Raw genomic sequence first — 13472 nt, forward strand, 5'->3', positions numbered from 1 at the left:
GACATCACACGGCCAGCTGCGGCAGCTACACCGTGGACCAGATTGTTCATCTGGCCAATACAGCGGTCCGAATAATCACTCCCATCCTGAGGCGGGGGGTCGGGGGCGGCCTGCTGAGGGGAAATCAGAGACACGCCCAACACACGGATTATTGGCCGCTGCTGCCATCTTCGTACCGAGCCGAAATATTCTGTCCAAATAATCCAGCATTTCTCGGTCACGCGGCAGTGGGGGCAGAGGCTTTTTCCCCTCCACCCATCCAGCTGATGGGCCCTGCACCCTCAACATACCTGTCATACCTGCCACTGGAGCCCTCATTCTCAGTGGCTGTCGCCACATCGCCTCCACACACTGCCAGATGTCTGGCAACGTGGGCGAAACGAAGGCCGGCTGAGGGAAGCCAGGCCGTAAAACCCCTGACGGAGGCGGCTCACCGGCTTTGGCGGTAGTGGCGGGGGGAGCTGTAACCCTACACGCTCCGCTGTGATGGCCATCACCGCTGGGAAGTCCTGACGTGCGGAACCGGAGGCACCCGACATCGAGGAACCCTCGTCAACGAACGGGCCCGGCCGGCCCGCCGGAATAACGAAAACTAATGGCACCGCCTCCTGCTCCTCCATCTCCACCACCTCGAGGTCCACGTGGTCGTCCGCTTCTTCCGGCGACGCATAGTAGGCCTGAAAGTGCTCCATGCGGTGCCGGCGGCTAAGCTGTGGTAGCATCCGGCAGGCATTACAGGAGGGAGACTGCAAGCCGTCCCCGGCGTGTTCAGGCCCCAGACACTCGAAACACAGGCGGTGGGGATCGGCACCTGCGATTAGGCCATTGCACGTAGGGCAAGGTCGGTGCTCAAGGACTGGTGGGTTTGCCATTCTTCTCAATTTTCTTCTCTCTCCTTAGCTCTCTCAGTTGTTTATCCTGCTCGCTGAAGAGAAAAGGATGACGGGCGGGAGGTGAGGCCGCCTTATATACTGTGGGCCTGCGCGCGCACTCAGGTAGGCCCGCCCCCGGGGGCTGGCTACGTTTATAGATTTCTCAGTAGGTGAACGCTCGCATAGTGAGGTCGAGGGCAGTACCCATAGAGTCCAGTAGAGGGCGGAGCCTGTGAGATATAACATCCTTCTCACATCTAGACTCACTGGGCTGGATGTTATGTTCACTTCAAATATCCTGTGCAGTGAATGATAACCAGTGTTGGGACTAACGCGTTACAAACTAACGCGTTACTGTAACGCAACTACCTTTTGCGGTAACTAATAACGTTACTAGTTACCTATTCCCATTCAGTAATGCCGTTATAGTTACTGTGATTTAAATGGGTGCGTTACTGCGTTACATTATGTGGTCCAACTGAACCGAATCTCCGTGCGGTAACTTACAGGCGAATACAGTGATGTCCTCTCAGGAGTGATGATTGGTTAACGCGGGGTAACATTTCAGGGTAAGCCAATCAGAGACAGAGTTGGGCGGGTCTTGCCTTATGGGGAAAATACACAGACACACAAACACTTGCTAACACACACACATACACGGAAACGCCCACCACCAGCACACACACACACAATGGCAGATGCAAGTATCAGCGAGAGCAGCAGCGCATTTACAACTTGGAGATATAACCACTATTTTCAATTTGTGGGGATAAAGGACGCAAAAAATATTACGGTCAAATGTAAACTGTGTGCAGGACAGAAAGCATTGTCCACATCGAATAACAGCAATGCCAATCTCCTGAAGCACCTAACTAATGTACATCGGGCTATAAAACTAGTCGCCAAAGACCCACCGTCTCAACCACCGGCAGTGACCCAGATGGAGCAACACCATCTAAACAGCCAAAAAACGATTTTTTTAAATCGCCACATGTCACCCAGAGTCAACTAAACAGATTGATTGCCAGGTATGTTGTTGAGGATATGCTGCCCATCGCAACGGTCGAGTCTGTTGCCTTCAGAGAACTAGTCAGCAAAATACCAGTGAAAGCAGTGAAAGCAGGGCCACAGTGCAGAAAGACCTTTTCCAACAACACAAAAACTTGTATTTGTATTGTTATTATTTTTAAAGTAAAGTAAAGTAACTTGTTACTAGTTACTTTTATAATTTAGTAACTAATAAAGTAACTAGTTACTTTTTTGAGAGCAGTAACTTTAACTATTACTAGTTACTTTTTAAAAGTAACTTGCCCAACACTGATGATAATGGCTGCTTCTTGTAAGTGTTGATCAAATAAACAAGTCCATTTCATTATAGTAACATTACCTAATTAACAATGACACATCAGGCACAGCAAGGGTGATGGTGTGGTGTCTTTACAGCTGAAGAACAGATGAAGGTTCAGGTGTCAGCAGCCATCCTGCACCCTGCTCTGAAGTCAGTGATTTAGTGATATGCTCTGTGGATGAGCTGAGCTCAGCTGTCTGTGTGCATCAGCAGCACTGTGTGTGTGTGTGTGTGTGTGTGTGTGTGTGTGTGTGTGTGTGTGTGTGTGTGTGTGTGTGTGTGTGTGTGTGTGTGTGTGTGTGTGTGTGTGTGTGTGTGTGTGGTGTGTGTGTGTGTGTGTGTGTGTGTGTGTGGTGTGTGTGTGTGTGTGTGTGTGTGTGTGTGTGTGTGTGTGTCCTGCCTGGAGTGAGTTTCATCAGAAACACAAACTCTCTATATTATGTGCTCGTCTCCTGCACTGAAGGGATAGCTGGCTGTGGCTGAGGTCGTTGTACTTTATGATCACATTGTGTTGAGTTTTGTGTAATGTTGTGTCATTACAAAATGGCATAAATAATCTGATTGATTTTAGTAATGCTATGTTTTATGTCATATTGATATCTGACCGCAGCTATAAGAGGAACATAAACATTGAATCATGTACATGTGTGTTTCCTACTGTATGTCCAAAAGGGCCTGTTTCTTCTTCAGGTAATACAGCAGCTCTTTGCTTTTACGTTTCCTACACCAAGCCACCCACAGGTCTCCTATGGTTGCCACCAGGGACAAACGTCCCATTCATGTGAAAATTAGGCCACTCCAAATAATTTCACAGCCAGGTATCGCATGAACTTTGACTTCACTGTTGTGTCTCACTGCTTTGGAAACAAGCCTGTACAGTTGTTGATCTGAAGGCTTCACTTGTTTTATAGTGGGGAAGGGGAAGTGCTCAGTCCCTCTATGCTCAATGTGTTCCCTGTGTCCGTGTCAATGGGAACATCTTGTAACTCTGCCAGGCTTCTAGTTAACACATGGGCTGCACCCTGGTGTGTGTGTGTGTGTGTGTGTGTGTGTGTGTGTGTGTGTGTGTGTGTGTGTGTGTGTGTGTGTGTGTGTGTGTGTGTGTGTGTGTGTGTGTGTGTGTGTGTGTGTGTGTGTGTGTGTGTGTGTGTGTGTGTGTGTGTGTGTGTGTGTGTGTGTGTGTGTGTGTGCAAAATATACACTCTATTCCAGGGGTACTCAAATACAAATCTTAAAGGTCCAAACAAATGTTTCAATAAGACAAAGGTCCGTTTATTACGGTCATTCAAACTTTTAAACAATTGCAACAAGATTCTTAACACGAGGTTGCAAAAACAAAAATAATCTGTATGCAGCAGTTTTCATTGTTATTGTGTCTGTGCTTGATCCCTCAGAGTCGCAGTGTAAGAGCTGCACAGTTATGAATAAAGACAGCTGCACCCTCTTTCATTCAGCATTCCCATTATTGCTTTATAAATGTCTTGCCCCCTTGTGTGTCCACTGAGGTTCGTCAGGCCCAACACATCTTCAACAAACTCCCCCTTTGCCTCATCATAAAAACTCACAAACACCAGCAACTGAGCATTGTCAGTGGTGTCAGTGGACTCATCCACAGCTAAGGAAATGCACTGTGCATTTTTTATTCCATCAAAAAGCTGATTCATCAAATCACCAGCCAGTATTTATGTTCTTCTGGTTGCTGTGGAATCTGAGAGGGGGATTTGCTTGATTTGACCTGTTATTTCCTCTTTTTGTTTGCCTTCAAACATGGTCTCCATCACTTCAGTCATGCATTCTTTTATACTCCAGTTATTATCCAGTGGAATGCCCTTACCTACTGGCCTAGTTTAATCAAAGTGGTTACTTTTTTTTGGCTGGGCAGTGTAGTTTTACACACCGTCTTATTTGACTTTCTCAGGACTTACAACTGTTTTTTGGGGGCAGACCCCCACAAAGAAAACAATATATTTACACACGTAAGGTCATCATCTTAACAGTGTTGTATGCTCATCCGTGAGCAGAGCATCAAGTTGACATGTCTATTACAGCTGAATGCGGCGATTACCATTTTGTTCAGCAAAACGCCTCACAAACTTATTAAGATCAACAGCTTTAGTGCGTTTTGATTCAATGCTGAGTACAGCCACACTGACAGTCTCTTCTCTGTCATTGTAGACCGCACCTCATTCCTTCAGTACTTGGGTCCGAATGCTTCTCGTTTTGCGCCGTCCCGTTCAAATGAAATCAGGGCCGGGGGAGGGGTTACAAGACGTGCGTCTTGTGCTGCATTCACTTGCACTCGGACATTAGAGACTTTCTCTCATCAATGTCCGATGAGCCACAACTTTTCTTTCAAAACAAAGCTGCCAACTGGGGTGGCAACTGCCACCCTATGCCACCCCGGTAGGTGAAACTAGGCTACTAGCTACAGTACAGATGCAACTAGATGAGCTGTTAACTCTCGCTCTGACTCAGACAGGTTGAAAGAGACGACACGACACACGCATTTTTCCCACCCGCATTCCGCGAAGACCCGCTCTACTGTGCCTCTGATTCGCAGACTGTTGGTGGGGGGGAAAAACGCTGACGGGATGCTGAATGTGATTGGACCAAAGCGTTGACAGACACACACACAGACAGTGGAACAGTCTGACATGCAGAGCGCTGTATGCAGTGGACATAGCGGAGAATTTTGACTCGTTGCGTTGTGGCGATGTCTCGCAGATAGCACAGATAATACAGATAATACAGATGAAAAGTATCATTTGCTCAGAGTCCAGTGTTGAGAGCTGTATCCATAAATTCATTTTGTGCTCAAAGTGCACCAGATTGATGCATTTCACTGCATGCCCCCGGACCCCCCTAGGTCCACCCCCAAATAAAGCAGGTTAAAATAATTCAGTTGCATACATTTTATTTTAGTAAACACTGAAAACGGGTCCCACAGACCCGAACAGCACACAAAGGTTAAAGGTCAGCATATCATAATGTTAAAATGTGCTAAATATATACACTGCAAAAAACAAAAAAAAGAGGAGTAAAAGTAGCTCACGACTTGTTTTATTTTGTGAAAGTAGCTCTCTTCGGCCGGCTCAATTGCCTTCATCATATCAAACTGACCCACCATTCTGGCCCAAAAGTGATCTGAGTGACAAAAAGTCCACCAAGTTCCCCAATAGACTCCCATGTTGAATGTGTCCGGATCTTTTTTTTCAGACCAGAAAGAAGTCAACTTTAGACAAACTGCTGCCATCTCCACATTTTACACACAAAATACAAAAAAACGCACAGATGTTTTCCTCAGGGTCCCCTGATGCTTACTGTCAGGTCCTTTCTTTGATAGGAGCCATAGTCTTTGAACAGGAGGCAAAATTGTCAGAGATAAACCTATATATAATATATATTTATATATTATAAGTAGCACACTCACAGGGGAGAGAGGACAGCAGTGCTAATAAAACATGTAGTGCTTACTTGTCAAGTAAGCACATGATTAAGGCAGTGTGAGACTGCTGAATATTCAAGCTATGGTCTGTTGTTGTACCATGCAGTGGCAAAAGTGTGCTTCTTTCCTGAAAATAATCTCCCTGGAAAATGAACCAGTTTAACCTGGTTGGGTTCAGCGGACTGACAGTTGTTCCTGAATCAATGCTGAATAGGTGATGTGTGCACACCTGTTCACATCTGCTCTTCTGCTTCCCACACTCTCTCCTTTTAGCAGTGTGCAGACCCCCGCGCATGTACGGCTGTTTTGCTAGGGTGACGACTCGGTTAGCAATTCCTATAAAAAGGCAGCAGGGTCTGGGAAAGGGGGAGAGGGGGTTCCAGTGTCAGAGCATGGACCCCCTCTCACACTGTGCCAGCTGTGGGAGCATTAACTCTCTATTTCAAAACATTTGTTCCTAGATGTTAACCTCTACAAAATATAAAAATATAAACTTGCATATGTTTGATACATAACATATAGTTACCATAATTGCTTGTATGGAAAATATTTCAGCAGCCAATTAGTAAAATACTGTGGTTTTGGGGTCTAGTGCGTATGTGTTCGGATCAGGGGGGCACAGGTTCAAACCCCACTGCAGTCAGCATGTCATTGTGTCCCTGAGACACTTCACCCCAAATTGCTCCTGTGGTGATTGTCCACTCTATTGAGTATGTAAATCGCTTTGGATAAAAGCGTCTAACAAGTGACATGTCATGTTTTAAAAGATCACAACAACAGTTCCTCAATAACTTATTTTGCCAATAAATTAATCTCGAGATGCACTGTGAGAGAAATATTTTCCTGCTCTTTAACCGAACCATGATTGACCCACTTGGGTTTATAGAGTTAGTGTCCCAGCGTCCCCCCTCGCTCATTTTCACAGCATATTCATGCATATTTTTTTAACAGGATTTATCATCATTTGACAATTTGGAAACAGCTGACTTTATTATTCGAGGCCAAAAAGGCAAGCTGCAGAAAGCCAGTGAAGTTAGTGAAAGAGTAAAGATGAATGGCTGTAACTACAGCCAAAAGTGTTAAGTGTGTCATAATGTCATAATGCGTTATTCGACAACACACAGTCAACCAATCAATCAATGTTTATTTATATAGCCCAATATCACAAATGTTACATTAGTCTCAGTGGACTTCACAGTTTGTACAGAATATCAGTGACAATACGACCCTCTGTCCTTAGACCCTCTGTCCTTAGACCCTCTGTCCTTAGACCCTCTGTCCTTAGACCCTCACATCGTACAAGGAAACACTTCCAGAGAAACCCCACAGTTTAAAGGGGAACATGGGAGAAACCTCAGGGAGAGCAACAGAGGAGGGATCCCTCTCCCAGGACGGATAGACGTGCAATAGATGCCGTGTGTAAATCAAAGAGATAATACATTTTACAGCATAGGTAGACCAAATGTTTGGAAATGCATGTGTCTATAATAATAAGATGAATCCACGAGGATGTCAACAATCCTGTGGGAGCCATCAGGGAAGTAGTATGATGAGAGTCAGGCAGGACCGCAGAGACAGGATCAGACACGACTCAAAGTCCAGGACTCAGTCCAGAACTCAGGATAGAGGATCCAGGACTCAGGACCACAGCAACAGGATCAGACAAGACTCGAAGTCCAGGACTCAGTCCAGAACTCAGGATAGAGGATCCAGGACACAGGACCACAGCAACAGGATCAGACAAGACTCGAAGTCCAGGACTCAGTCCAGAACTCAGGATAGAGGATCCAGGACACAGGACCACAGCAACAGGATCAGACACGACTCGAAGTCCAGGACTCAGTCCAGAACTCAGGATAGAGGATCCAGGACACAGGACCACAGCAACAGGATCAGACAAGACTCGAAGTCCAGGACTCAATCCAGAACTCAGGATAGAGGATCCAGGACGCAGGACCACAGCTACAGGTTCAGACAAGACTCGAAGTCCAGGACTCAGATCCAGGACTCAGGATAGAGGATCCAGGACGCAGGACCACAGCTACAGGTTCAGCCACGACTCAAAGTCCAGGACTCAATCCAGAACTCAGGATAGAGGACTCAGGATCCAGGACTCAGGATCCAGGACACATGACTCAGGATCCAGGACACAGGACCACAGCAACAGGATCAGACACGACTCAGGATCCCGGCGTAGATAGACACCAAAAATAAATGTGGGGGAAGCTGGGTTATTGGGAACATGAGGAAAGTATCCTTACATTAGCTGAGTTCATCAGTAACTGCCTGCTATGTCACCAGAGATGGGGTCGTTACTAAAAAAAAGTAATATATTACATATTACATATTACTTTAAAAAAAAGTAATATATTACACTACTTCGTTACTCTCTACATAAAGTAACTCGTTACTTTACTCGTTACTTTACTCGCAGGGCCGGCCCGCCCGTCCCTACAGGCAGATCACGCAGACTGCTAAAGTTTCAAATGTTCTCTTTAATTCAGTTTCCAGACTTCAATCCACTTTGATGTTTTTGAGGAAGCTGAATTGGTTAGATTGGAAAGATACCGCAATACTTGTATTTGAAATAATTGAAATAACTTTAATTCAGCTTTAAGTTGTAGAATATGAACACAGTTATCCAAACAATGCCAAACATGTTCAATTTAACTAACAGACACTGTGAAGGGATCCATAACTGAGAATTGTAGAAAGGCAAGAACCATACCAAACTATAATAATAGACTATAGATAATAGTAGTACGCTCTAATAATGATGGAAGAACAGAACTTAAGACTGATCCAGATAGCTCTGACCATGGCTGTCCTCTGTCTCCTGCTATCTGTATTTTGCGCAGTATATCTCTGAACGATGCGATGGTGATTCCACTGTGCAAATGGGCAACATTACCTCTACTATGAAGGATGCTACAAGCCTGTCCATCTCTGCTTTGGTTACCGGTCCTCCAAATTCTAATTTGTGCTGCTTCGGAGTCGGCGGCGGCGACTCACAACATCCTCACTCTGGGTTCGGGGGTCCTTAGCTATTAGCTTCACCATAGCATGTGTTCTTTGCAGGTGTTTGTTGAGGTTTGACGTGGTGTTTGCAGCAGTGGATAACAGCTTCTCACCGTCACATTCCTGTCTATTCTTCGGACAAACTCAAAATAATGGGCATACCTCCACCCCTCGAAAGTTATCGCTGACTCTGCCATGTTTATGGAGCACTGCACGTGGAGATGTGGACGTGCAAGTCGCGCAGATTACGTACATATAAACCTGCGGTGGAAACCCCTCTTGTCTGTCAGTGTGATTATGACTGATTTTATAAAAGTAACGAAGTAACGCGTGTCGGGGCAATGTTAGTAACTGTAGTGTGATTACTGAATTATAAAAGTAACGCGTTACACTACTCCGTTACCGACAAAAGTAATATTATTACAGTAACGCGTTACTTTGTAACGCGTTACACCCAACTCTGTATGTCACACACTCACAATGAAACTTCAGTTAGCCTTTTCTGTTTCTACTTTAGACTGTTAGCTTTTGAGATAATTCACCTGCTCTTCCTTCATCTCTCGTTGCTCCCTGCACCTCACAGGATGTGACATCATGGCTGTGAAGCCCCTGGAGCTGTTCCTCTTTGAACTCAGAGCGTCATTAACATTAATGAAGGAATGAAAATATTCGTGTGTGTGTGTGCGTGTGTAACATTATACTATCTTAGCACGGCCCAGAAATGCCCCATATTGTTTTGCTGTTAGCAAGGTTTCAACTTTATTTTGTAATAAACAGACAGCTCATGTACTATGTCGACACACAGATGGCAGAGTGGGAGTGGTTGTCCTGGTGGAGAGCCAGGAAGAGCAGCAGAGGTGTTAACCATGACATGAGGAGGGTCAACAGGACCACCTCGCACCAGTAAAGTACACTTTGAGAGGGGGCTGTTGGATGTCATAAGTCACGCATCATCAGTGTCTCTGCAGCTTTAAAGCCACCTTTAACACACTCTCCAGCTCCACTCACACGATCAGGCTCTAGAGTAACAACAGCTCAGTGACACTCACACTGCGCAGCAAATACATTTACAGTCTGACTGAAAAATATACTGTATATATTTAAATGTCCACTCCACCATGGAAATGACTGTGTGAACACTGTTGCATAATTATTGATGTCACAACCGCACATAATGCACACACATATACACAGGAGATGTGCACGCGTATCAGACCGTTAGCATTGTGTGAGGTACATTTGCTCGCTGATTAGGAAAGACAGTATGACAGTGTATCATTTAATTCATGTCAAACATTGTTTATAACGGAAAGCACACACACAGTAAGTGTGTGCAAACAAAACTACTCAGATTCAAAAAGAGTAGATCAATTACTAAAGGAAGAGCCACCATGGCATCAAAAATACTGTGTATTTGTTACATTTAATCACAATGTGCAAGTGTGGCCTGTGCAGTACAATATTCATTTAGCAGTGTGTCTTTTGTGTTTCAGGGTCGCACTGACCACTGTGTATTTTCAGTTACAGCTGTAGTTATGGCTGAGCTCTGTCACCCCCCTGTAGTCACAGTTCAGCATCCTTCAGGCTTTTGTGGCTGAAGTCATTCAGACTGAAGTCCAGCAGTCTGAAGTCATTCAGACTGAAGTCATTCAGACTGAAGTCCAGCAGTCTGAGTCTAAAGGGGAGAAACAACACAAAAAAAGGAAAGCATGCGAGTAAACCAGCACATGTTTGACCATCTGATGCCTTGTTCAATAACTCCCTGTCTTTGTCTCGCTGCAGTGAACAGAGTATCTGCCAGGCGCGAGCCGCTGTCATGGTGTACGACGACGGAAACAAGAAGTGGGTCCCAGCGGGGGGGTCCACTGGATTCAGCAGGGTCCACATCTACCATCACACCGGGAACAACGCCTTCAGGGTGGTGGGCCGCAAGATCCAAGACCACCAGGTGTGTGTGTGTGTGTGTGTGTGTGTGTGTGTGTGTGTGTGTGTGTGTGTGTGTGTGTGTGTGTGTGTGTGTGTGTGTGTGTGTGTGTGTGTGTGTGTGTGTGTGTGTGTGTGTGTGTGTGTGTGTGTGTGTGTGTGTGTGTGTGTGTGTGTGCAAATGCGGCGCACCTAGCTCCACTAGCATAATTCATCTCTTAATTTCAGTTACACATTAACAGGGTTCCCGCGGGGTCTTAAAAAGTCTTAAATTTGATAATCTGAATTTAAGGCCTTAAAAAGGTCTTAAATATGACCAAAAAAATAAGAAAGGTCTTAAATATGATTTAGAAGGTCTTAAAAATGATGGGATTTGAAAGGTACTTCTGTGTTGCGATCGCGTCTAAAAAGCGTTTTGGCGGAAATGTCCGGGCTGCAAAGTAACCTGTACGGTAGAGCCTTTCAGTTCCCCCCAACAATTTGTATTGAAATAAATCAACATGGAACCAGTAATCACTAACTTTGTTTCCCCCGGCCCCTTATTGGAGAACACCCAGCTAGTAACCTAGCAACCAAGCTTCAGCTAGCGGCAGTCAGAAACTCATGTATCTTCAAATCTACTTACAAATAAATATGGGGAAGTGTAAGTTCAACCGTATTTGGTTGGAAAACATCGAATTTAGTGCTTGGTTGAAATCAGTGGAGGGGAACGTGTTTGAAGCCCGCACCTTTTGCTAAATACATTAGCGTTTGTTTTGCTAATGTAGCGTTAGCTAGTGCAGCGTTAGCTAGTGCAGCAGCTCCCGCAACAACACTGGGGGACCTCCGGGCGACGTTTGTGTCTACGTCAACCCTAAAAGCGGAGGTGCTGTAGACGCTAAATACCGTAGCTAAACACCAATCCTACAACAGCAACGATTCATTCTCTCTCTCTCTCTCTCTCTCTCTCTCTCTCTCTCTCTCTCTCTCTCTCTCTCTCTCTCTCTCTCACACACACACACACTAGGGCTGCTCGATTATGGCAAAAATCATAATCACGATTATTTTGGTCAATAATTGATATCACGATTATTAAATAAGATTATTCATTGACTTTGAAAACATCCATTTATTGAACTTTAAAACAAATAATAATTTGAACAGTATCTTGTTAACTGTTGATTACCCTGAACGTATAATTCAACTGAAAAACCAATACAAAAATAAATTAAATAAATGATACATTTAAATAAATAATATCAAAATAATAAATACCAATAAACAAGATCAACAAATATTTTGGAGCGCACTTCCACAAGCTACTAAACATATATAAATATGATAAATAAAAATAAATTAGACTAAAATTAATTAGATCAAATATGTTGTAGTGCACTGTCACAACCTAGCAAAGCTAAATAATAGTTTTTTTCGATTATGTTGTTTTTGTAATTGTGGCAGGCCAAAATCGTAATTGCGATTAAAATACGATTAATTGCACAGCCCTAACACACACACACACACACAAGCACACACAGAGACACATACACACTTTTTGGCTAACACAGTTCTGTACTGTTATGCTGTTATGTTCAGTCATTGTTCTTATGTTGAACATGAATACATTTGATTTGTAAGTAATTATGGGACGTATTTCTTCTTTCATAGCAATTTTCCTTCATACTTTCTTGCCGTGAAATAGGTCTTAAATTCTATTCAAAGTGGTCTTAAAAAGGTCTTAAAAAGTCTTAAATTTGAGTTGGCGAAACCTGCAGGAACCCTGTTAAGGAATCAGACATGTTATGTATCAGGGGCCGTATAGGCCGTAATTCATACTGGTCCTCTCACACACATACATTCTCCTTTTACATACATACATTTTCACTCTTACACACATACATTCTCCTTTTACATACATACATTTTCACTCTCATATACATATATATTTACACTCGCACATTCATACATTTAGCTCTCATATTATCATATTTAAATGCACACATTCATACATTGTCACTCACATATTTATACATTTTGCTCTCGTGCACATTCATTCAATGTTTACATTGGCGGGCTCATGTTCAGAACTTCTGATTCAAATCAACATGATGGAGGGAGATGAATCTGTGTATCTACGGACCATTTGTTTTTCTTTATTAAACAAGTAAACGGAAGAGCGTCTGAGAGGCGTTTTTGCTTTTAGTTTTTGACCTTACTAAATGGTCTAATGGTCAGTGGAGCGAGGTGCGGGGCAAAACTCACGGATGTGATTTCAAAACAAAACTCCGCCGTCTCTCGAGTTTGTTTTTTCAAATCAGCAGCTCGTCATTTTTTTTTCTTTGACGAGTGATACAAATATTTTTTACCACAAGTTCTTAATAAAACTGACACTGTTGGACTCGGTACTTTGACTGCTACCAGAAATAATATGAAGTACTCTTACTGAGTAATCCTCTGTCAAAGTCCCCTCCATAGTAGGCCTGCGTATAATCAGGGTTGGGTTGTAACGGAATACATGTAACGGCGTTACATAATCAGAATACTCTGAGAGAGAGAGAGAGATATTGAAAGTTAGAAACGGAGATGGTTCGATAAAAAGGTAGCCAATGCAGATGGATGAGGATTGGGATGATGTGGTCAGAGGATTTGGTGCGGGTGATGATCCGGGCGGGGGGTTCGGGGTGCTAGTAAATTGTCCGACCGGCCCACTTCGGTACTGGCCCATCGGGATTCGTCCCAAACGTCCCGATGGCCAGTCCGCCACTGCTGGTTGGCCTCTTATGATGCTGCTGTCTTTTAATATATGATTATTTCTCAGCCGCTAGTTCGTTCCTTTCTGGTAGCAGTCAAAGTACCGAGTCCAACAGTGTCAGTTTTATTAAGAACT

The 13472-nt window shown here is 44.1% G+C and overlaps 1 protein-coding gene across 1 annotated transcript in view; it reads left to right on the forward strand.

The window, feature by feature from the left end:
- Positions 1-13472, forward strand: part of enah (ENAH actin regulator) — a gene marked incomplete in the record, with an annotated part of 176162 nt that overhangs the window by 106884 nt on the left and 55806 nt on the right. The window contains 1 exon segment of the mRNA XM_034138311.1: positions 10466-10631. Coding sequence (XP_033994202.1) covers positions 10466-10631 — 166 coding nt within the window.

Source organism: Trematomus bernacchii, unplaced genomic scaffold, assembly GCF_902827165.1.
Source record: "Trematomus bernacchii unplaced genomic scaffold, fTreBer1.1, whole genome shotgun sequence".
Lineage (NCBI taxonomy): Eukaryota > Metazoa > Chordata > Actinopteri > Perciformes > Nototheniidae > Trematomus > Trematomus bernacchii.